Source organism: Falco biarmicus, chromosome 2 (genome assembly GCF_023638135.1).
Source record: "Falco biarmicus isolate bFalBia1 chromosome 2, bFalBia1.pri, whole genome shotgun sequence".
Classification (NCBI taxonomy): Eukaryota; Metazoa; Chordata; class Aves; order Falconiformes; family Falconidae; genus Falco; species Falco biarmicus.
Window position 1 is genome coordinate 27,355,692 of NC_079289.1, and position 24,544 is coordinate 27,380,235.

At 38.8% G+C, this 24,544-nt stretch overlaps 2 protein-coding genes across 7 annotated transcripts in view; one reads left to right on the forward strand and one right to left on the reverse strand.

Annotated features, from left to right (window-relative positions):
- Positions 1-24,544, forward strand: part of RFXAP (regulatory factor X associated protein) — a 249,255-nt gene that overhangs the window by 79,939 nt on the left and 144,772 nt on the right. The window lies entirely within an intron of this gene.
- On the reverse strand, positions 898-24,478 carry ALG5 (ALG5 dolichyl-phosphate beta-glucosyltransferase). 6 transcript variants are annotated; one of them, XR_008820112.1, is made up of 11 exons: positions 24,302-24,478; positions 23,203-23,374; positions 21,917-21,963; positions 21,159-21,227; positions 18,527-18,619; positions 16,843-16,956; positions 15,489-15,548; positions 12,193-12,344; positions 7,898-7,971; positions 2,512-2,597; positions 1,241-1,304 (listed from the first exon to the last, which is right to left on the reverse strand). XR_008820112.1 is itself a non-coding variant. In XM_056328011.1 (10 exons), exons 1-10 carry the CDS (start codon positions 24,365-24,367, stop codon positions 1,192-1,194), a joined length of 972 nt encoding a protein of 323 aa, XP_056183986.1. In that variant the 5' UTR covers positions 24,368-24,473; the 3' UTR covers positions 898-1,191. The 6 variants fall into 6 exon arrangements, 4 of the variants coding, with proteins under 4 accessions (XP_056183986.1, XP_056183989.1, XP_056183988.1 ...); XR_008820111.1 differs by having other exon boundaries at positions 7,898-7,974; positions 24,302-24,477; XM_056328011.1 differs by lacking the exon at positions 7,898-7,971 and having other exon boundaries at positions 898-1,304; positions 24,302-24,473.

The following is a 24,544-nucleotide window of genomic DNA, read 5'->3' on the forward strand; positions in this document are numbered from 1 at the left end:
CAAGAGAATAAAGCCTGCAAAATAAAACTGAAGATACTTTTTGAGAAACTTTTTGAGAATTTATTTCAACACTTCAATTGATAGAAAACTGAGGTAACCCTAACAGGAGAAAAACGCGACTCAATATTGCAGAAGGAATAAGAAAAATTACAGTGAAATCATATGCGAAAGTACAACCATGTACCATTCATTCTTTATATCTGTTCAAATTTGTACATGTTTCCAAAAGAAAGATTGGCTTAGTTTGTTGGCAACCCACAACTGTTTTGAAAGTGCTGTTGAAACTTGTGTACTGTAACAGAGTATGCCATTACTAAGAAAGACTGAAGACTCCTCTCTCTCTCCCTGGTGTCATTTGAAGCATGACAATGTCAGATTGGCATTGCTAATGCACAGGCCCCCAATATACATTGGGTCTCATTTTTATATGCTCTGAATTAGCTTTCCATACCTTTTTCACTACAGATCGGTAATTTCCAGCCTTGAGCATGCAGTATTAATTAGCATGTATGAAGCAAACGTATTTATAAACCACATTTTAAAATGAAATGTTCTTTCTTTTGGACCTTCTACAGTCTGGAGATGATTTGCAGTTTGATCTCAGACAACTATTTCAGCTTCAGACAAAAACATTTGGAATGTCAAGAGACTACTGAAAGTTCTTAGAACACCCTTATGAACATTACTGTTGTAACTCAGCAAAACCCATTACTGTTTCCCATAACACTAAATCTAAACATGCATTAGCGTGAACCACGATGGATAATTCCAAGCTGCAATATGGCCACATATTCCAGACACAGCATACACAAATGGTTGTGATCATTCACAACACAATATTGCACAATGCAGAACAGAGTGCCTCCTTTTAATATGTCTAAGGAAATTCCAAAGGTATGATGAGACAAAAGCAGATAAATTTATTTGAGTGTATTTGTAAGACGTGTTAAAGCTACTATTTAATGAAATAAAAACCTGATCACCAGGTAAGAAAACCTTTTTGGAAATGCTTTCTCTTTTCAAAGCATTGTACAAATACCCTGCTGACAATCTTATAAAACATACATACTGCAAAAATGAAACATACAACAGGAGCAATGAAGAATTACCTCAGCTTTCATCACTTCACTTGATAGAAACTGTTCTCGTGTTCCATTGAGTACAATAATATATTTGGAAAATGTAAATAACCTAATTACATTTTCTTGTTTCAATCTGCCAGGCACCAGTCATATATCGCAGTCGTATAAAAAGAAGATCCCTGCCCATCTGCAGCCAGCTCCAAAAAGGAACTAACTTAGAACCTGTGATTAATGAAGAAGAAAATCAGAAGGACATTGTTAGAAAAAATGAGCATTGGCGAGACACACATTTAAGCAGTCATGAACCTCTGCATTCTCAGCACATTCAGCCCCACAACCTAGAGCTTAACATTAATAAAAATCTATATGGTGAAAGTTACTGCTTTATAGTAATTACATTATAGCATAGGTGTGCAAACAGCACAGTACTTCCACGTATGTCACAAGATGCAGATGAAGATGATGTCTTCTCTGTGACAAGGTTCTGATCAGGTAAATTGGAACCTGAACACCAATACTTAAGCAAATGATTTCTTAAGACTTTGGAGAAGACCACCGCATTCATCTTACAGCACCGATATGGATGTGCCAATCTTCAGACAAGGTAAGGAACTCACACTATGAAACCAAGTCCCCTTCCACCTCTGCTAACATTTGTGTTAGGTACAATGTACGTGTGGAACTGCTTTGAAAAAAACCCCACATTTATTTTCTAGTAAAGCTGGCTTACGATGTTCTCTACTTGCACCCTTCATCACCATTGCAGTTCACTATACTTTCTCTTGTCCAGGGATTGTTTTGAGGAGAAGAGATTCAGATTTAAAAAAAAGAAAAAAACATGAAAGGGAAAAAAAGAAGGAGCTGCATTTGATGCGAGAGGAAGGAAATGAGCAGAAGCAAGCAGTACCACTTAAGCTGGCTTTACCATGAAGAAATATGTAAGGAGCTATACTTCCCAGTAACCCAGTAACAGAGACCTCCCTACAGGTCTGAAGGAACATCACATCTGAAGATGAGAGGCTGTCTTAGAGGAGGCCTTAATAGGTGGGCTGAGAATTTTTGAAGGCGAGACACAGTGAAATGGAGTTGAATCAATAAACAACGGTCAGACTTATTTCACAGTATTTTACAATTGCAAGATTTTTATTAACACGTTACAGCAAGAGGGCATGCCAAAGTAGTGCTTTGCCCTATAACTACCTACTTTTGTTTCCAGTGGGGGTGCAGAGTTTCCCTCGCTTGCTAACCCTTCACTTACTCTTCCTGTACTATGCCATGGCAGAAGGCTGGCAAGGATATGAAATTCAAAATTTGTATGGAAAGAAGGCTGTGTGTTATCAAAATTGGGTAAAATATCCAAGGGTCTTCCCATATTTTATTCTGGATTGACACATAAGGAATCTTGCAAGAATATAAACAATTTCCCCACCTTCAATTTCGGTCCAGTTGACAGCAACTTCTGCTATAGGTATTCTCAAGTGCTGAGCTATATAAAGAAGTTCCACATCAAAGGCCCTGAAGAAGAACAGGAAAGAGCAAATACAGTCACACTTACTTCCAGAAGAAAGATGGTGGCACTGTCAATTAAATCCCTGGCCTGATTTAAGGAGGTCGGTGTTCAGTTACGAAGTTGATACCAATGGTCTACAGGTCAGATGCACATGAAAGGGAAATCAATTTCCCTGACTGACTGGCTTAGGACATAGCCAATAAACAGACGACAATACTTCACTGCGCCTGTTTTTGAAGGTATAGGTCATGCTGTGTTCTGACCACTGCTCACTTTTCATTCTGCCACAATCATGATTTAAATATTTTTATAAACCAAGCAGTCAAACATGCAGTGTCAGTCTACATCTCTAGTAGTTTCACCAAAGGGGACAACTCCCTGCTGTGGCTTTACACTGATCTCATGGTTTCTCCTTGTACTTTCCAAGTCAAGAATAAAGGCAGCAGCACAAAAGTGAGAAATAATTTATGTTACTGTGCATAACAGAACCTGAACAGCAGTCGTACTTTACCCAGTGACCATTTAATGTACAATACAAAAACCCTCTTAAGAGACCTGTCTTTTTTGCTGGCACAATTGTTTGGAGGTTGTGCAGCGAAATGAATCGGGTAAGTGATCCTGCTCTACGTCAGCTGCTCCTCCCTGCCCAGTTTGTCTAAAATACATTTTAATACTCTCGGTTGTCCGCACAGAGAATTGTTTGCGTGTTTCATTCTTGCAAATGCATGCTCAGGTGGTCCTTCTGGATCTGAGATATTGAGGCTTCTGATACTAGAAAAGTGTTTTGGCAACTACAGCTTGTAATGCTCATGTAAAAATTGGTATATGAAACTACCAGTAGCTGCTATTGACAAGGGTGAATGTAAATCACAGTTATGAAGATTCTGGTGATTTTGGTTAGATTTCTTAGATTTATTGATTGTTGGGTCTTCCCTCCCACCTTTGTAGTCTTCAAATGCCAGTAGGGGTGTTCTTGTTCCTTAAACGAGTTCTAGTAATTGGAATTTAAATTAAAGAGCCCTCCCCTCACCCCCCAGTAAAAAGCTTTTTTTAAAATACTAGCCTGTATTGGAGAAAAATGTCAATGGCCATCCACATCTGATTTCTACTAGACTCAATACATATTCAAACACAGATTACTTTTCTTTTCCCCAGGGAACTAAACCTTGACGGTTAAGGAACCAGAAACGTTTTAGCCAAGCTGTTGGTAAGGTTTCCAGTGTGAAGTCACTGGAACAGATGTTCCAAACCTGCTTACATAGGTCTTGAAAATGCAGCTGCAAGGCAGTCAAGTACAATTCAACACTAGTCTGCATTTTCTCTCAATAACTTCCTAAGTTTAAAATCTCCTTAAATTCTCATTGCTAAGTCCAAGACAATTTTCTTTTGAAAATTTTTTAAAAAAATATAATCTTTTGCCACTGCAGAAAATGTATGCAATAAAAAAATAACATTATTCGTTCACCCTTCAAGGGTTGCTTGAATTCAAGTCATTGGTAATCCCATTTAACACTACGGAAAGGGTAGAAAGGGACAGACAGGTGAGCAAGAGCAGGCAAAAAGACACTTTAACAGGTAGCTTGGCAATTTTAGATGTTATTTCCTTCTGGTTCAGGCCACCCACTCCTTTTAAGCAGCGCAGTGCAGTTCTGCAAAACTATTAATGCATGGAACAACAGAAGGCACTTTGAAATGCGCGCTTAGGTATGACATACATGTAGGTTCCCACTGAAGTACAAACAACAGCACACTGGCTCGCTGGCAAAATCGTTACCAAACATGCATCAACCTGAACTCACACTGTACGTGTATGTTACGGGAGAGCTACTGATATCACCCTGGACAGCATTAAAACATGCAAGGGCAGCATAAACAGAGGTTATCTGCAGAGACTACAGTTATTGTGTATAGAGAATTTAGAACCGCTTTGTAAATTTGATTTTGATTAGGACAAAGGCCTTTTAATTGTCACAAAAAAAAGTTACAGGAATAAATGGGTTTCTTTTACCTCAGTGAACTGAATCTGCTCCAAGCAGCCTTGCCATTTCCAGTTTTCTTTAAATGAGAGTTGAATATTATTTTATTAATTATGCCATGGTGTCTTCTCTTGAAGTTGTATTATTAAATTTTTTGCTGACATTTTACATTTGTATGCCAAAACCCCCATGTATTCACCTTTGAATGTTTATGAGTCATGTGTATTAAGATTAAATCTAATTTTGTAATACTTATTCCTTAACTGGCTAAAAATCTTAAGAGACAGATTGATGAATTATACTATATAAACTGCTCTAAAACTATTACTACATAAAGTATTAGCTTAGTGAACTATCATTTGCAACAATTCCTATGGACAACCGATTATTGGAATGTCAGTATATGCATCACGCAGTATAATAATGTTAAATAGTTTGGTGAACTACAGTGCTCTAAGGATTAAAAACACAGGAATTAATCGGGTTGAACACTGTTACATGTGGTTGCCTTTTGGATAACAGTGAAAGAATCCTGAAATTAAAAAAACACTATTTGAAGCTGAAAGGAGAGTGACTTCCTTAGTATACCACTGGGATAGCTTTTTTCTTCCCCAGTTCCCCACCACCTTTCAGTACACCTCGCAGGCATACTAGAGTAGTTAACTGGGGAATACAGACCGCAGTGTGTTCAATACACTGACAGTATTACACTCATTCTGCAGAACACCAGATCCAGATGGTACAGAAGAACCGTACAGAAGTTTCCATAGTCAGGATTTAAACGTGGGTATGTTAGGTGCAGGCTGCCCTAGAGGAGATCAAAGCAACACTGGTGGATGAATTGGTAAGTGCAATACACGTGTTTTGACATGAAGCCATTTGTGACTAGTTAACATGTGACAGAACTGTTCTTAGAAATAGCTGGGTATTATTCACACTGTGTACTTCACCGGATCCTGCTGCAGAGAGTGAAAGTAGATGCTTTCGGGTGGTGAGAAGCAGCTCAGAATACCTATAGTTTGGCTCCAGCCTGAATGAATTCAGGCTCCAATCTAAGTACCCACAGTTAGACACCCAAAAATACATCAGCAACTTCCCCACCTATTTCTAATAGTGGCTCCATTACATATTATATAACACAAACAATGTTATATGAAAGAAAGAAAGAAAAGAACATCGCCATGTGATTGTGTTTACGCTAAAGAGTACTTTTGGTTAAGTTACAATTTAAGATGATGCTGGCTAAAATTCAGTTGAACACCTAGTTGGTAGGTATTTAATTGAATTCAACTGTTTTAAACTGAACTCTTAAAATGCTTCAGCTTGTGAAATACATATCCCGCACAATTATTCTGTATTTTCAAATTGCACTGGGACTCTTTGAGTTTTATTCTCATCCAGTATCATGTTTCAAATCTCAAAATCAGGCCTTCTGTTTTAACTGGAATTTATGACTTTTCTACCCAAGATACATTGTTCCAGCAAACTCTTAATGGGCAGAGAAAACTTTCAATGGTCAAAGAGGTCTAAGAATGATGCCAAGAGGGTTGGACTGCCACTGCTGCTCTAGCTGTACTGTGGCTTTTGAAAGTCCACACACATCTGCCAGGAGTGGGACTTTTCACAAACTAAACCAGACATAGTTATAACAGCAAAATATTTTTGCGTTGATTAGACTTTCATAAACAATTCTACTTGTCATGCACATAACCAGGAAAAACCAATTCATTCCACTGCTTGTGTTGGTCTACAATGCAAAATGAAGTGGAAGAAAATCCCTATAGTAATATGAACGCTTATTTTTCTGTTATTTTTATATAGAGACTCAGATCTACAGTTCAGTGGCAAACTGGAGAAACAACCTTTTTTTTTTATATTAAGCCTTTGAATTTTAAATGTGAAATAGCATGGCTTCTTCAGTGCACAAGGCAATTTTTATAGACAACAGTAACAGCAACAATTTGATCTAATCAGTGATCTGCTGAGTTGCATAGTATCATAAATTGCCACTTTACAAAAGTATGTCAATCAAACCAGGACTACAACTATGTTCTGAATTTTCTCTCATTTTATCACTATTCCAGGTAGGACAGTAACAGCTGCTATGTCTAGTTCTCCTAGGTAAGGAGACTAAGACATTTTCTGGTTGAAGGAAAATTTATGGGGTTTTTTGTAGTCAGAAGAGATCAATGGCCAAATTTAGGATAGGAAAATTCTGCCAGGGAAAGCATTTAATTTTCCAGTTTTCCTCCTATGCATTAAAATTTAACACAAACAGTTACATTTCTCAGGTCAAGACTGTAGATGCAGAACTAGAGCTTCTTTTGGAGCCTGAAAGTGAGTAATTCCAACTGTCTCTATTATGTTTTTAAAATATCCCTTTTAATTTTCTTTCAAGTTTTAATTTAAAAAATGTGCTCCATCCATTTCAGAAAAATAGATTAGTGGTGTAATCAGATTCAGAACCTAAAATGCAAAGCATATGCTCCCTGTTCAAAAGGTTGCTCTCATTTCAAACTAATGTCAAAACTTCAGTATTTAGAAAGTAAATTTCAAGAATGTTTGGTTTGTATTCATATATACGCAGCCAGCTCTCCAAAGGACAGTTAAATAAAAAAGACAATGAGAACACTCACAAAAAAAACCAACCTAGTTTAGGAAGTAAGCATTATTTCTTAATATTAAAAATGTATAAACAGTTTCCAGTATCCATTAATTTTCAAAATGCTTTCTAAACTTTAGGGGTAGTTTAACAAAATATTCTAGGAAATATCTTGGTCTCTCTTTAAAGTGTTACACGATCCTTATCACCACAATGATAAAACACTGTTTTACTTGTATATTCAGTTTGCTTTTAAGATTTCTTAAATATAAGCATGTATAAATCAAACTCAGCACAGCAAGAAGAAAAACTGTTGTCTATTTTCTGGTATTTTTAACATTGAAGAGGTGATACTCAATTCAATGTCCACTGGAATAGAAGAAAGCAGCAAAAAGCGAAGGAGGTCTAAGCGATCAGTTTTTAGTTCTTAATGCAGCTGACGCTGGGTTACTTCCTTACGATTAAACTAATACTGGAACTGTAAAAAACGCACATAAGATTGTATAAAGGAAGATCTTGATGCTCTCCCCTTCTTCTTCCCATGAAAGGTGAATATGGAAACACAAGACTCCCTTTTATTGGTAGTGGTGGTGAAACACTGAAAACACCATATGCATTAATTTTTGGTGTCTCTGACGGCTATTTAAGTACAGAAACTTAAAAATCTTTGAGCCTGTCCAGCCTAGCAGCAGGAGAGCTATGTTGTTTACATTGACATATTGATTACCAGAGTGTAAGCTGTTCAGCTTCCAAGAAAGAGACTCTGTTCCTAGTGCTCCTTTACTGAGGTATGTTATCAGCCTGCTGAGAGACACAGAAATAAAATCTGTATTATTTCTTGAGTGTATACGGCTCTACCTTTTAGAGCAGTATTGATAACATCCAGCACTTCAGGGCAGTCTCCTGCTGCACAGTGCTAACTCAGCACTGGTGTTCTCTTGAATGCAAAGGAACTACTGGATTCCTTTATCCAAAGCGAAGAACTCTCTGGTCTGTTTTGTCTACAGAAACAACTGGCGTTGCCTACACAGCCCAGAAACCCATCTGCCTTTGATGCAAAATTGCTTCAATAGTTTTTATTCTAACTCACCACTTTCAGGATTTACTGCATAGTTTATTCTTTTTACGCAGCTGCGGCACCAGCAACCTAACACATTGTTTTTCCTACAAATTACTATACTATGAGTCAAATTTACCCTGCTGAACTTCAGTCATCTACAGCAGAGATAACACCTTCTGTACAAATCGCCTGGAGTCCCTTTATAGTCAAGGGCAGGAAACAGGCATTTGTTGGCTGCACTTCATCTGGCGTTTTTTAGAGGCTTATATTAGGATGAAGTTAATTATACTCTAAAATCGTCCCTTCTATTGGTCTAAGAAGGGATGCTAGGTGACAAGTAGACGCACTCTATAGAAGCAATGGAGCAAATCCTGTCCATCGTGCATGTGTACTTATATTCTAACCAAGCAGTAAGCTTAATATTTCAGGGCAGGAATTATTAGATAGCCCATTTTGTAGTAGTTTTATATTAGTATCATGAGGAAAGAGCTTGTGTATTAATGTTTAGTCTAAATATTTATTATGCCTTCACCTAAGAATTCACTTAACACAGAAATACCTCAAAAAATCTGAGTCTGACAGAACTTGCGCAGACAGGACAGATGAGGCTCCTGCAAAAACCAAATCACGTTCATTCTCTTCAACAGCTCACCACATGCTCCCAGTTCAGCAGCTGGGGAGCCCTAGAAGGTTCAATGGCTAGGGTGCTGGCTCTCAGACAGCTTTTATCCTAATAAATCCTGCTTGTTTGTTGAATATTCTCCAGCATTCTCCTCCATTATTACCTGAATATCTGAGCACTGACCATACTGAACTGAACGGAATTCTTCTTTCAATACCTAACAGACCTGCACTTCTTCAATGGGATCTTAAGATTCAGAAAATAACAAATAATTTCTTCAGATGTCAAATACCCCCAGTGTAGTGATGCAGAGGTGGTAATAAACCCAGATTTCACAGCCTTTTGTCCAATACCAAGATAGTGGTTTCTCTGCAACCCCTTGCTTATGGTGTCCATATGAATGAGTTCTGTTACCCGATTAGGGACTCCCCATTGTTCCAAGTCAACAGAAATATGATACTGACTACTATTTCCTCCTCTTATTTCTTCATAGTAATGATTTGTACAGAACATCCATGACCAATGTCTTATCAGTTTTTATTTTCCTTTTTACACACATTTACATTATGCAATGGAAAGACATCAGGGGCCAGTTCTGTTTAAAATAAGACGTTTCCATTAGTGGGCTATTTCAGATTCTTAAATTATTACATACAATGGAAGCCAATGTAAGGTTCTATGATGTTTGATATCCCTATATAATTTCCAACTGCAGCTGTCTGTACAAGGCAGATATTTCACTTATAACTACTGTTTCCGTTAATACACCCGCCTTCCCTGCACACTTATACCTCCCCATCTCCCAATTTATTTCCAGATCTTGTAAATATTCACTGGGAAGGGGACAGTACTTTGTTTTGTGCACTGACATGTTATCTTCCAGTTACATATGCTGAATAGCTAGCTGTGAAGTTGATAAGTAACTTTTGAGTCCTTACTGTAGTTTTTTCTTCAGCAGTGACAATAATCTGAGTTTCTCTCCTCTATGGGGGCTTCAGTTCCTACAAAACTTGCCAAAGCTTTCAGTCTTGAAGTCTCTACTCTTCTGTCAAATTTGTTTAAATTAGCCAATAAGTATGAAAATAAAGGCAGGAAAGCACAGAGACTGCTGAAGGACAGATGAGGATAAAAATAGGCCATATATTGCCTGTTTTGGCAGAAAATTAAACCAAACTAAAAAACCCATATTGTTGTGTTAGGCACATCTGTGACTTGGAAGTATCTGAAGAGCTGTTTATTGGAAGAATTTGAAATGAATTTTCTTGGCAAACAAAACAGATGTTCTTCATCACTAACCAGTACATTTCAGATAAATAAGAAAACATTCAGGGGATTAGTTTGTGAATTAATGTAAGTAAAAGAGCAAGAATAGAATTTATATTTTTATATATGCAATTTTATAGCAGCACATACAAACACAATGAATTAACACACCAAGACATGAAGATCTGGTGTGTTCCACACCAGCAATATAATTACTATAAAATAAGTTAGCAATATCCCTTTTTTGCTGCCTCTCTTCCTGGGTAATGGGGTACAGCACAATTATTTTTACTTCTTTGTTGCTAGAGAATCTGAGTGGCAGAAGAAAGCTTGTTAAGACTTTTTTCATAAAAAAATGAACACTTGATATGTCTAACCAGTAAGTACAATTATAACCAAAATCTTCAGTTTAAACCAGAATAAGATTGAACACTGCATTTTTACAGATTAAAGTGATTATCCTCATTAATTTCTTCCAGTATTTCTTAATGAAGTAATTTATAAAGTGAAGTTAAATAAGGTAATTTTGAGGTGCGTACTTCTGGGCCTCACATATGTGTTTAACCATGTATTTAGAAAACCCTTGTATATGAAATTTACAGAATTTTATAGATCAAGTTTGGTTTTGGAGGTAGCAGCACAAATCATACTTCTGGCTCAGCCACAGGTTTTTTTAGGGCAATAAGTAAACCACTCAGCTAGGAAAGTGATTTTCCAAATGCTGACTGCTCATAATTCCAGATTCAGTTCAACAGAAGCTCTATGTTCCTCACCAGTTCTGTGTGCCCAAACACTACTTTTGCCACCCCATTTTGGAGGAGCAAATACAGCTCAACTATCACTGCCAAAGCTCAACCTAAAACTAGATGTATTGGAATTGACTAGGACTGTAGCGTTACACACATTTTTGTACAGGAACATTGTTCAGTAATTCCGTCCCCTGTCAGCAAGCAGTAGCCCATGAGAGATTTTCTTGGATGAAGACAATAGTTAGAAAATATTTTATTATACTTGATTAAGTCATCCTTTTTAGCAGTACTTGTAGTGTAAGAAATTTAAAAAGATCACGGTATGTGTGTGGAAAAAGTGTTTCAGTTCCGTAACTGTAGTCATGACTGTATTACTCTCATAAGGGAACTGTTCTAGCTAAATTACAACAAAAGACAGCTCTAAAGTAATTCAAAAACTATGCATTATTTTCTACTGTCTTAAATTAATGACATATATCAGTAGTCCTCATGAAATATTCTAGCAAGAAAATAAGCAAAGAGTATGCACTTCTTTCCACTTTTAGCCATCAGCAAATACAAACATCTTATCAGATAAGGATTTTAGGTAAAATGTTTTGGCTAAGCAGCACTGAATTGTAATGCATAATTTTTTTTCAATAGGATTAATAACTCTTAACTGTCCTTATCATAATATGAGCTTCTCTTGATTTCTTACTCTGCCTGCATGGCTCGTATCTGTAAAAGGAGAGAGGACCCTCAGAATCAGTTTGCGGATTACAACACAATCAAAAATTGTTTGTTTGGAATTTTTTTTAGAGCAGTAAAGAAAAGAGTTATTGGGATTTTTTTTTTCTCCCCTCTCCTAATCAGTTACCAGTTGCTCTGACAAGGCAAAACCAAAATGTCCCACTTGGTATTACATGGCTCGTTATATACCACACGCCAAAGGAAAATGGACTTGGAAGGAGACCACTGTTGCCACCCAAAATCTCAGCAATATAGTCTTAAAATCCTTCTTGCAGTTTACATTGAATGCTATTTTAAAATCAAAACCTAGTAAGACCATCTGTTCCCCTTCTCCCTGTCACCATGAGAAGAAAGAATAAAATTAAATACCCCACTATTTCCTAAAGCATTAATAAAATAGAATTCCTACCAATTACCAGGATATTTTAGCATAACAAGAAATCTAAATTGCCATGCAAGTAGTACTGTAATTGGTTAAACTGAGCAGCTAGGATTTTTACAGACATCATGTGCTTCATAGTAGCTGCAATACTGAAATTACTTTGTCAAAACCATGTTCAATTAGGAAATAAACAACAACAAAAAATGAAAGAAATTACCAGCGTTCTATATGAAGAGCTGAGAAAGTCTCCGAGGCAGCTTTTCTGGTCAAAAGTTTAAATCCACACTGCGTGTCCCTGATCTCTTTGACACAGAGAAACCATACAAGGAAATGGAACCCATACATAAGAAGAGTTCGAAAGTAAGAGCGCTGTGGACGAAAGGCAAGAAGTTAGATGGTTTTATTTAAGTGATGAGCAAAGTGCTGAAAAAAGCTGGCTTACAGGACAATAAATCCTGCTCCATGACAGCTTTTCTAAGTTTGTAACCTGTTTTTGTTTTGCACTGGAATGAGACCAGAACTTTTCAGTTTTTACACTGAAACAAAATTTCAGCTGAAGAAGAAAGACTTGCCCGTCAGGCACCGGTCTAAGATATGAGAAGTCCAAGTTCTTCCAGATTTCCTTAATTCAGAGCAGCTTTTCATTCCTGATGATACCTTATTAAGTGGAGCAGGAACCTGCACCTGGACTTCAATTAATGAGTGACAGCCGTAGTATCTCTGCATGATTCTCAGGGAATTCTCCCAGGAAGAGTGAACAAAGAAGAAGTGTTGCATTCTACATGCTCTACTCCACCGGGCATTTACAAGATATTTTTTTCCCCTCTGTCTAGTCCTCATTTTCCTAAAACTTGGTTGAACAGGTCCCACAAATTCAATAGCTCCCAGGACAAACAATGGAGAATAAGCCAGCAGGACTGTATAAAGACTGCTACTTCTAAGAATGCACACTAAAAATTAAACCAGTTCCAGCTCTACTCTAACACGATAATAAAAAAAATGAAAATGTTTTATATTACAAAAAAAAAACCCAAATGGCAGCATCTCTTGTCTGCCACCCACTTGTTTCATTCAAGACTGAGTTTGCACACACCATGTTAAGGCACTTAAGGGAATGCAATTAGAGAATGCGCTTTTTTTTTGCAGTAAATGCTGGACCAAAAGAAAAATCAGGACTAAAGTAACATCTGCTGTGCAAGATAATGTTACATTTTGTATTTCCAGCAATGTAACATAGTCTCCTCTTTTGTTCTTTTGCTTTCACAAATATATTTCATTCTCCTGGTAAATGTTCTCCCAGCCTACTCTTTGGTTACACTTATGTTCCTGACATAATAATCATACAGATAAGTTTGTCCATGGAATCCAGAGGCTGGACTCTGGGCTTGCAGAGGTCCCCTCTAGTCTAGTATTCAAGATAGCTCCTAAACAACTAGACCTCTGATCCACATCGCTTCTGAACTCACTGCTGGTCTTAAGCTCAATTTGAGTGATTGTATCCACAATTACAAGCCAAATACCACACAAAATGTTTAGGAGCCAACAATTTAACTGCTAAGCATCTCTGGGTGATAATAGATGCCTTTAAAGCTAATAATTTCAAACTCACTTGAAAAATGAGAAGATGCTCAACTTTATTATGTGTATAGGCTTTGACTTAAGGAAATTCAAATTCATAGCTTGTCCCTCAGCAAAGTGCTCTAGCCCTAGATTAATGGTGGACCTAGTTGTGGGTTCTTTGGCTCTTTTGATGAAGGTGAACCACTGTATGACCAAGAATACAAGGCTACTAGCCCCAAAAGGGAAGTTCTAAGAGGCTGCATGATTGCCAGCCAGTGAAACTGCACTTACTTCCCGAAGAGGAGTTCATGGGTTACACTCATCACTCCCAAGACTAATGAATCTGTAGTATGAGATGCATAAATGAAGTACATTAACAATTCTGGAGGCAGAACAGAATTACTTATGTTGTGAGACTGCATTTAAGGGTGAAATTCTCGTCTTAATAAATCCCACAAGGCTGTTTATCACAGATCCATTCTACTGTTTTAGATGCCACTAAGCCCAGAAAGAAATCCCAACTTCTAAAAGACTGTTCTGAACAATTTTTTATATATACTGCACTATACAAGAGTCTCTTTCCAATGTGGTAAAGGCACTCTTCAGTTTCTAGCTTTGGGACACCTGTAACTTCTTGGTAAAGGAATCACCAGCTGGTTTGGTAGTACTGCTCTATTGGAAATATGGGAAGAAACAGGACACATCCTAAAAAGTGTAGTGTGCATTTAAAGATAAAGTCCTGTTCCAATTCCTCTCCCTCATGTAGCAAGACCTTCAAAGGTGACAAGAAATATGAATACACTGAAGAAAGCTTATCTATATTCAGTACCTGACCACACTACGAAGCACTTCGGCACAGATTTGTCAGCTACATGGTCACCCTGCAGTAGCAACATTTCCAGGCTACACTGGCTGCACAGCTAACAAGTAACTGCAAATGTGATATTCTGTGCCACAAGCATGCAAGTACCATGTCAAAGATGTATCCTAACTTCTGATAATGATGAAGGGTTTGGATTTGTTTTCTTTTTTTATTATTACTTTTCTGAGGATGCTAACATAAGTGCAGCAGTATTTACAAAAACTTTTTCCAGTGAACTATTCCAATACTACCTGATAAACTGGAAGAAAAAAAAATTAAAGATCTACCAGGGGCTGAACATTACCAGTGGAACTTCTTTTGAACTTTTGTAACTATTTGAGTAGTTGTGTGTATGTTTTAGAATCATTTAAAGTATTAAACATCAGTATAAACAAAGCTTACTCTTGAGAACATTCAACATGATGAGCACATCCAATGATGCTGAAAAAATTAGTTCAGCAATGTGTCTGTTGCAATACAAGTTCCACGCCTGTGCTTTGTCAACTACTGTCTGCCAAGACATCAGAAAACCAGATGCAAGATAAGACTGTGTGCCTATGCATCACTGTTTATTCCACAAGAGCCACACACAGAACAGTACTGTGTTCAAGACTCAAGTGTTACCAGTAATACAGAAAAATCACAGTACTTTCCCAACAAATGGAGATACTCTTCGAACAGTTTGCTGCTAATTATTGCTAACTCATTTTAAACAGGTTTCAAGAGCTGCAGGTCAAGCTTTTGCACTGGAATGGAATCAATAAAAGTGAACTCATCAATTGCCTTCCACTCCAGGCCCAGTACTGGATACTAGCTACCAGTTCTGTCAGGGATTAGAAGCTCTGCTTGTAAGATGTTCTCAACTAGGAAAATTAAATCCATAAACTGGAACACTAACTGAAAGCAGTTCAGAGTGCCTGAAATCTGGATCACATCCTTTGTACATGATGGAGCACATGCTACACTTATGACAAGCTTTTCCTATTTTTTAGCTTCCATTCTTTTACAAATATTGATTATTTAATTGTAAAATCTGTAGAGCAGAATCAAATAATGGAAGTATTTGTACACAGCAGGAAATGGAGACAAACCTTTGCTATTGAGTCCTTCTCCAGATGAGCTCTAGAACCACAGGAAATAGCCATCTGGTTCTGCACAGGAATACAATTTAAAGAGTTGTTACTTAAACTAACATTTTCTGAATGAGTGGAATCTTGTGTTGAGAACTGTGTAATAGAAGACTTCAAAGAAGCATATTTTTCTGTTTCCTGTAGCTACACTTTTTCTACTGCTAGATTCTGAGGCCAAAATCAGTCTTTTCTACAATTAAGAGTTCACCTAAAGTTTATTACATTTTGCATGCAAACTGTAGCAATTTATTCAAGTCTGGTTTAGTTTACATTGTTCCTCTGAGGTACACACACAGTAAATGTATTAACCAGCACAGATAAGCATTCAGCATTCCCAGACATTTATTGTTATAAAATATGTTTTCCCTAAATACTGCATTGTGGAAGGGTTGACAGAATAAAGTACTCGTTGCACTCATGTACGTTCAAACAAATAAAATGCCATGGCATCAGCCAAAAATATGACCTCAAATTAAATCAAAAAATGTGATCAAAACAAAAGGTTTAAAATTATTCTCATGCTACTACTTCTCACCTGAAATCTCTCAAATCTACTATATTTCAGAGTGTGTGACTGATGCCAGAGAAGCAGCAGCTGCTGCCACCGCGGTAGCAGACAGCATCAGGGAAACACCACTGCCTGGCTGTTCCTGTGCTTGTGGTCCTGCGCTCTTCACACAGGTGCATCCCTTGCAGCTCCCGCTGAAAGGCTGCACATCACTTCTGGCACTTTGGGAAACTAACTACAAATACCTCACTCATCTGCATTTAAGCAGAAAATAAACTTCAGTTCTTTCAAGTCAACCATCCAAAAGAGAATGACTATGCAGGGAGGAGCTCACTCTTATTCCACAGGTTTTTTGAATTTTTATTTACAATAAAAGTTCTTCCAAATATTGTCATTAAAAGTAACAACTCTGAGAAGAGAGAACATCTACAAAACAGGGTGAAATTAAGATGCATCCTTAAAGGTATATAGGATGACATCAGATAAAAAGAAAATACAAAACATTTAAGAAAGAAAAAAATTGATTTTTTAACTGAGAAGGCAATGCATAGTATTTATACAGAGTAGAACAACTTCAAAGGAAGAATGATAAATAAAACATTACATAGTACTGCACTGAAATAGGCACAATGAATGCAAAGGAAGTAAGAACTCTGTGGAAGCTACCTTCTGACAGCCCATTCTTGCAGCTTCTAAGCATACACCTAGGTCTTCAACCAGATCTCAAAAAACTCAAGCTGAAGAGAATGATAAAAATCAATCTGTATGCATGTGTATTAAACTAAAACCATGATAATTTATACTCACAGGCCAAGGCTGAAGATTTTCTAGACCTTCTTCTACTTTTTCAATATCTGCAAATTTTGTAGCTCCATCTGCATCAGCCATAAGAATTTTTTTCCCCCGAGAAATAAAGACACCCTGCAATCAAAACAGTCAATAAAAATCATTGCCTTTGAAATCTGTATTTGTCTTAAGCTAGCTGCAAAACTCCAAAAACCTAACGTACTAACTAGAACAGTGGAATCTCAAAAGATTCAGCACAAAGGGTGAGTCTTAATATTCTGCTACTACCATCAATTTATCAATTTATATTGTAATAACATCTAGAAACTTCACACACTGAGTAGCATCCCACAGTGACAGACAATGCATGAACATGAAAGGTTAACAGTCCCTCTCCAGAGAAGCTTGCAAATGAAAAGCTTTACAAACCAAAATCCAGAGAGACAGTAAGTTGCTAGTCAGCTATACAGGGGAGCACAAAGAAGCAGTGACTAGCAGCTGCCACTGCACTGGACAGCGTTTCTTTGTCATCTGAGCCATGGAAAGGAGGATGCAGTGCTATTTTTTCCTAAACTGTTTCAAAAGAATTCAAGAGATAATCTTAGTTTTGAGAAACAAGTCTTAAATCACAGTATTACTACAAAACATCTGTGACGCACAGGTCTCACAGCTTGTTTTGCCATATCATTGATCAGACAATTTTTGAAGGGGTCTAGACAGGAAAGCGGTTAGCAGTGGGTCTGCCAAAAGGACTGTCGCAACCAAGCACGTCTGACTTTGGAAAAACCTGTCAAGGAAGTAGTAGTATATACGTCCTCTCTGCACTCTGCAGTACAAAAATATATCAGAGAATTGTTCTCCTTCTCCTGGAATAACTTCAACATTATATCTCTTACAAACGCTCCATACATTCTAATGTAATGTTCTCTCAATTTGCTAGTTACTCATGTTTTATAAAAAAAAATGAAATTGACATACTAAAGACAGAGCTTAAAATACAGATAAAGACAGTCACTGATAACCTGTAAATGGCATCATCCCTTTTTATAAAAGTAAGGTGTTATTCATCTTAGGAAAAAGTGTTCCTTCTAAATGTGTAACAGCTATTTTATTTTTAGAACATGATTTTATGATAATATCTATGTGAAAATTAATACATGAAAGCATAAATTGCGCTGGTTCTACTATCAAGTGTGGGTGATAGCAGTGGGCTTCAGTGAACACAAACTTTGCTGAATAACTGTTTGTTCATTAGCCATTTTTAAAACCACAACTACGACCCGGCAAGCAATGTTTGCAGATTTACCTGTATTTTCTCTACAAAAGCTCTACTTTAATCTGTAAGGGTTTGGTTTGGGGTTTTTTTTTTTGTTGGTTGGTTTTCTTTTTTAAACACAAGCCTATTTCTAAGTGGAACTAACAGGAACATGAAATTCAAGTCTAACTTCTTTTTCCTTTCAAATTCTCACATTAAAAATTTCTTTGTTATTGATCTTCCCGGCAACAAAATGCTGTTTCCAAGATCTAAAATAAGCTTATTTTGAAAAGAGATTTTCTCTTAATTTATAGAACCTGTACTCAGTTTTCTGATAATCATTTTGTTAATGTATCAAATTCAAAACGCCAATCAGCCCAGCTCTATCTTCTGCATATTTGGGCACAATATGGTAGTTCAGACAGAGAAGGAGATGAAAGTATCAATTACCATCCTGACTGCTCCTCCTTTCCCTCGATTTTTTACCAAAGAAAGCACTCGTACTTTGTCGCTTCCATATTTCTCGCAGTACTTCATTGCAACCTGATAGACACACAAAAACCCAGCATAAAACAAAACCAGAAATCAAGGTAGAAGTTTACATTTGCTCACCCTTTAAATAAATAAATAAATTAACAGCACAGAGCTATAAGCACTTCAGATGACACATTGCCAGTGTTTGCTGGAGTCTGTTTGGGAAAATAAAAACCAGTTCATAGTCAACACAAGAAGACTGAAGAAGCTAGTCATGTTCAATAAGAACAGAATATTACCCCAAGCAATTCTAAACAACATTCACCCAAGTCTAAAAACCTCAATACTAATGTAATTTACACAGACTTTTTATACCAACATCAACAGTTAATCAAAGAAAAATAATTTTCTGCTACTGCTACCTATTTCTCACTTGTTGTACTGCTATCTGTGGTTTTAAACAAAAATTTCACAGTGACCTAAAATCCCATTCACACTGCAGGGATGCGCACGTTTTGTTCCACGTTGTGGGGAAGAGAAAGCATGAGTTTTCTCCTCTAATTTTTTCTAAAGGCTGTCTCAAGTCCTTGTAAGTCCAGAGGCCCATGGCCATAGCGTGCTCAGTTAGAAGTATTGCTAAAAAGAATGCAAAGCATTATATACGAGCAATCCCTAATGGACAAGCCTAAAGAAAGTAAATGAAAGAGCAGCCTACATTTTAGTAGCCATGTCAAACACCTTCCAAAGAGTAGTAAAAAAATTCTCAAGTTGGCAAGCCTTTCTTTCCAGTGACATACATTGAAGTCAAAGCAGAAGAATGCAGAACTATTTTGAAAATATTACTATTGGCATGGGGATTTTTAAATGAACAATGCCATGAAGGGTACGGGAAAGAGCTACATGTCAACTGTGCTGTCAATCACAGTATAAATCAGCTATTTTAAAAGGCTTTTTAGCTCCTTCAGGTTCATATTCACATCACTATGCACATGTAGAATACTTCATAAGAAATTCCTTGAAGATAAGATTAGAATTTTTAAAATTTCAGCTGCAGGAAAATGGCTGTCACAGCCACCAATCAAGAATACCAGTATTTGCAGAAGCATTGCATGTGTATGCATGTGTGGGAAAATCACTTGGGGAGGAAAACTGGGACCTAACAGAAGTGCAGTATTACAGAAAGCTTTTTTATGATAAAATATTGTTACTGCTTTCAGGATGGTTGACATACATGAAATCTACTCTACCATGGCTCTTTAAGCAACACAACCCTGCCATCTTAGCACATGCTGATAGGAGTAACGGAGGATGGAGCGGAGTGGAGACACTGTGGCCAGGCTCTGTTGTACTCCCTGCAGGAATGGGACCTTGGCAGTACCACACAGGTAAGATGAGATGTCCGCTCCTGAGCCAGCAATTGTGGCAAAATTGCTTTCCTTAGATGAGATGATCTCATCATAATACTAACACACACCTCCACCCCAAAGTTACCTGCCTCCAAGGTACTACCACACCTCACTGGGCACGCGATACCAATCGGTAACAAAAATGTGTATGACTAGAATCACTCAAGCTCCACCTAGATGTAAAGAAAATCAACTGGCCTTGGACTGAAGTAAGTCCAAAAGGGGAAGAATTGTTGTCTACACTCCCCAATTACTAAACTCTGATTTAGTGTTTAACTATACGTTAAACATTTCTGTGCACAAAGTTTACGTCAAGTTGGACTACCCTCTTAAGTTTTCAAAACTGATGAACGAAAGGACTTCTAACCACGGACGTCAACCTCGGGGACAAACAACAGGTTGAAAGAAGAACAGTTACCTAAATTATGCAGAAAGAAGCCTTCAAGTGAGAAAGTTCTGGCCAAACTGATAAGGTGAAAGTAGGACAAAGGTTAATTGTGGTAGTGGGAGATCACGACCTCCAACTCAAATATTCCCCCAAAAAAGCAAAGCCCTGCTCAGAGAGCATGCATAGTTAGTGAAAAACTTCAGCAGCGCTATGTGAGGATGCATATTAGCATGCATTAGAAGTGAGAAACTTTTAACCAATCCTGTTACGATAATGAATATGCAATGTGCTACAAAGTATAAAAGTAAGCAAAGGAGGAAAAAAGTTAGGGAAGCCTCTGTTGTAACTTCTGGGATCAGTTACTGGGCTTCTCCCCCATAGGGACGCCTGTTGGGTAAGAACCTTATTCTACGAGTAACTCATGCTAGCTGTTACTATGTTATTTTAAACTTGCTTGCAGTCAGTATATTATCACGGGCAATCTTTGAACTTTATTGTCACAAACTTGCATTTTGTATAATAAAAATCTTCAGCTGAAGTGCATTTTATATTAATCTCTGGAGATTTGCATAGTTGTTATAAGGGATTTGACTCAGTGACACTGTCAGTGGGGGTCCCTGAATAGGTGAGTCGAATCACCCTCCAATACAGCGACACCCACAACGCATATGGGACAATTACAGAAAGTATTCAGAAACATGAATTTTAATTGTCAACTACTTCCAAAACATAAATGCAAAACATTGTTATATTCCACAAATGCAGTACAAAACCCATACCTCTGATTACTTGGCAAAATGCTTCTTTTCCTTACCTTTGTAGTTTGATCTTTACTACCATCATTAACAACTATTACTTCATAAGTGAACGACGGATCTTGTTTCTTGAAAACAAAACCAGAAATAATGCATTTCATTCAGTTTCTTAAGCAGGTAGTAAGTCTTTCAAACATCAGCATTCTTTCCTCTCTAGCAGTTTTTAACTCATTCATGGTTGCCAACAGACACCAATATGGTGCAGTACATTTGTTAAGATGGCATAATTAAAGAATTTTACATATTTGATGTGTGTTCCATTACATCGGCTTGTCATAGTTCTCCTCAGCTATCATCTAGAACTGAAAAATCAATTTAGTTGTAAAAGATGAAACCTCAAAACAACATCACTGTTAAGAAAATACAAACAAAACAAAACCCACAAACCTTCACAATGGGCTTCTTACCCAGAAAACAAACCCTAATGAAGAACAGATGCTTAAGAAACTTGTCGGAGCAAACCAGGATTTAGTTTAGAAATCTAAATGTATGGTTAATCCTTAATCTCTGTCTTGGAGAGGGTATCATGCACACAATGATTTTTCATCACATAGTAGTATATTAAATTTTTACTTAAGTTAAAAATACTTTCCAGGCATTCAATCTAAAAACAACTGATAAGAGACAGAAGTGTTACTTCTAAGTGATTAAGTTATACTGTTTTAACATACACCAAAATAACAAAGTTAATAGATCACTGATTTACTATACATAATACGTAGAAAAAGAAGGAATTTTGAACACAAAATGAAAATACCTGTCTTTTTTCTAGATAATCCAAAGCTTCATCCATCATAAGAGGTACTACAGAAAAGGTGGAGGAGGTCAGGTTAGTAGATTATAAAAGGCACAACATCTGTACAAGCAAGCTGAAAACAACCACAAAGCAAAGCTGAGCAAATTGCTTCTTTCATACACCACCTTCAGTAAACAAGCTCAGTACCTGCAGCTCTAAGTCCTGTCCTTTCTGAATGCAAAAAGAACACTGAAGAAAATCACACATGTAAGATTTCTTCTTCTGAAGAAGCAACTTTCCATTTTGAAATACATAATCCTCTACACAGTATCAAAGGGGAAAAAAAAAAAATCCTCCTCCATGACTGACCCTACAAACCAGCACTGACTCTATCTATTTAAGCAAGCTGACATAAAAGGCAACAAGGGAAATCCCTAACACTAGTCCGTAACATGCCTTCTCTTACTAAAACTGCTAGCCGTGATGCTTCAGCCAACAAACTGGCACTACTTTTGCAGCTGATTTATCTGCAGGCTAGAAAGACATTCAACCTGAGGGTGTCTTTGTAGTATACGTTCATTCCTGACCCCATTTCACGTGATTATTTTATCTCCAAAGAGACACATAAACCAATATTACATGAAGCATATCAATGCCTTGTTTACTGGAAAGAGGTGTATGAGTAGCAAGACGGAGGAATGCACTGGACTTCAGCAAGGGCCAGGCCTACCTTGTGTCCAGATACGCTTTATTTGTCAACATCTCTTTTAATGGAATCCCAAACAGCTCAGAACTTTCAGTCACCAAGAAAAAGGAATGACAATGCGTGCTACCATGCCAACCCCAAGAACAACTTTAGAGCTCGATCACTCCTTTTGTACCTGGAAGACCTCACTTTTTAGTATCAGGTGCTCATATATATGGCCAAGCCAAACAGAAACAGATCATTATTTTTTCTACTTGTCTGAAGCTGCTGCTGCTGCTTACAGAGTAGGAAGCGCTGAAATAAATTTTAAAATTATTTTTCTACTTCTTGCCTTATGGCCTTTACAGGGGCAATGAGCAGCCATTCTGCTGGACTTCATGAAAATGAAGTGCCCCATGCTATTTTTAGCAGCAGAAATCAAGTTACACAATGTCTTAATTTTGAAATTCAATGTACTTGGACTGTTTTCTGGAAACTGTGTCCAAAATCAGATATATAATCTGGCCTGCCAGAATCTACTGCTAACATAAACTGACCTCTGCATTACTAGAGTAACAACAGAGAGATTTTCTTCTTTTTCTCGAAACAAGAAAAATCTTACACCGGTCTTCCTCATTGTATGAAGGCACAACAACAGAGAGTTCCTTTGTAGCAGGATCATCTATACTTGGTACAGATTCTTTCCTGCCTTCAGCATTTAGAAAGAATTTCTCCTCTTCATATCGGTGAAAGGCTGGTATTTTTCTGGCAGTTACATGAGCAATCATACAAATCTGTGATGAAAAAGAAATGAGAAAAATTGTTGAGCATCTATTAAAGGTTTGCCTAGCTGTTGAACGTGCTACAAGGGGCAACCAACTGTATTTCACAGTGAGGTGGGTCTGCAGTGCAGTACTTCATCCACTAACCAAATCACACAGGCGCAAAGCCTTCTCGTGCCGTTTGATTACTCCACGCCAGCTACTCCGACCACTGTTGGCATCGTTGGCTTGTTGCTGTTTTCAACTGCAAAGCACGCAGATGCCTCCAAAGCTGTGGTCCAGACCCCAGTGCCCCGTCCCCAGATGATGCCTGCCACACAAGCTGGTGCTGCCCCTGATCCGGCACAGGGCCGCCGGCTGCCACGGCACCACTGGCGGCCGGGCAGCTCCCTGTGCTTGCACGGCTGAGGCTCTGATCTTCCTTACGCACAGCTGGAATAAACGCGCAGAACTTGGGGTTTGGAGCACTTCTACCGGGGAGCACCACACGGGCGGCACTGCCGAGGGACACCGGGGTTTCCCGCCCCAGGTGCCAACCGCTCAGAGGTACACTGCCAGCCGCTCAGAGGTACACGGGGCTCCCGAGCGCTCGCCGGCAAAGCGCCTCACCAGGGCGTTTCCAAGATGCACCGTAAGGGTGAAATGCTCCATTTTTATCTCGTTTACAGGGCGCTTCACCTCACGCTGGGCGCGAACACATCCCCCCGTCAGCCCGCGCCGAGGCCCGGCCCGGCCCCACCAGCCGCTGCGCGGACGGAGCCCGGCGCGGCCCGGGCCAGCCCAGCCGCCCGGCGGCGCCAGGGCCCGCTGCAGGCCGCCCACCCCCCGGCAGGCCCGGGCGGGCAGCGCCCCGGCCCCGCATCGCAGGGGCGGCGGCCCCACGTTCCGCCCCCGCCCTGGAAGCCCCTGGGCCCGCCGTGACCGCGGCGCGGCTCTCACCAGGCCAAAGAGGAGGACGGGCAGTGCCGCCAGCGCGGCGGCGGCTGCGGGCAGGGGCAGCGCCATGGCCCCGCGGCCGGCAGAGGGCAGCGGCCCGGGGCGGCGGGCGGCGCCCTATCGCGCAGCGACAGCGACGCGGAAGCGAGAGCCCCGCCGCCCGCCACCGAGAGGGGCGGTGCCGCGCGGCGAGTGGCGGTGGAAGCCGCCGGCGCCCCCCAGCGGCAGGGTCCCGCCTGCGCCGCC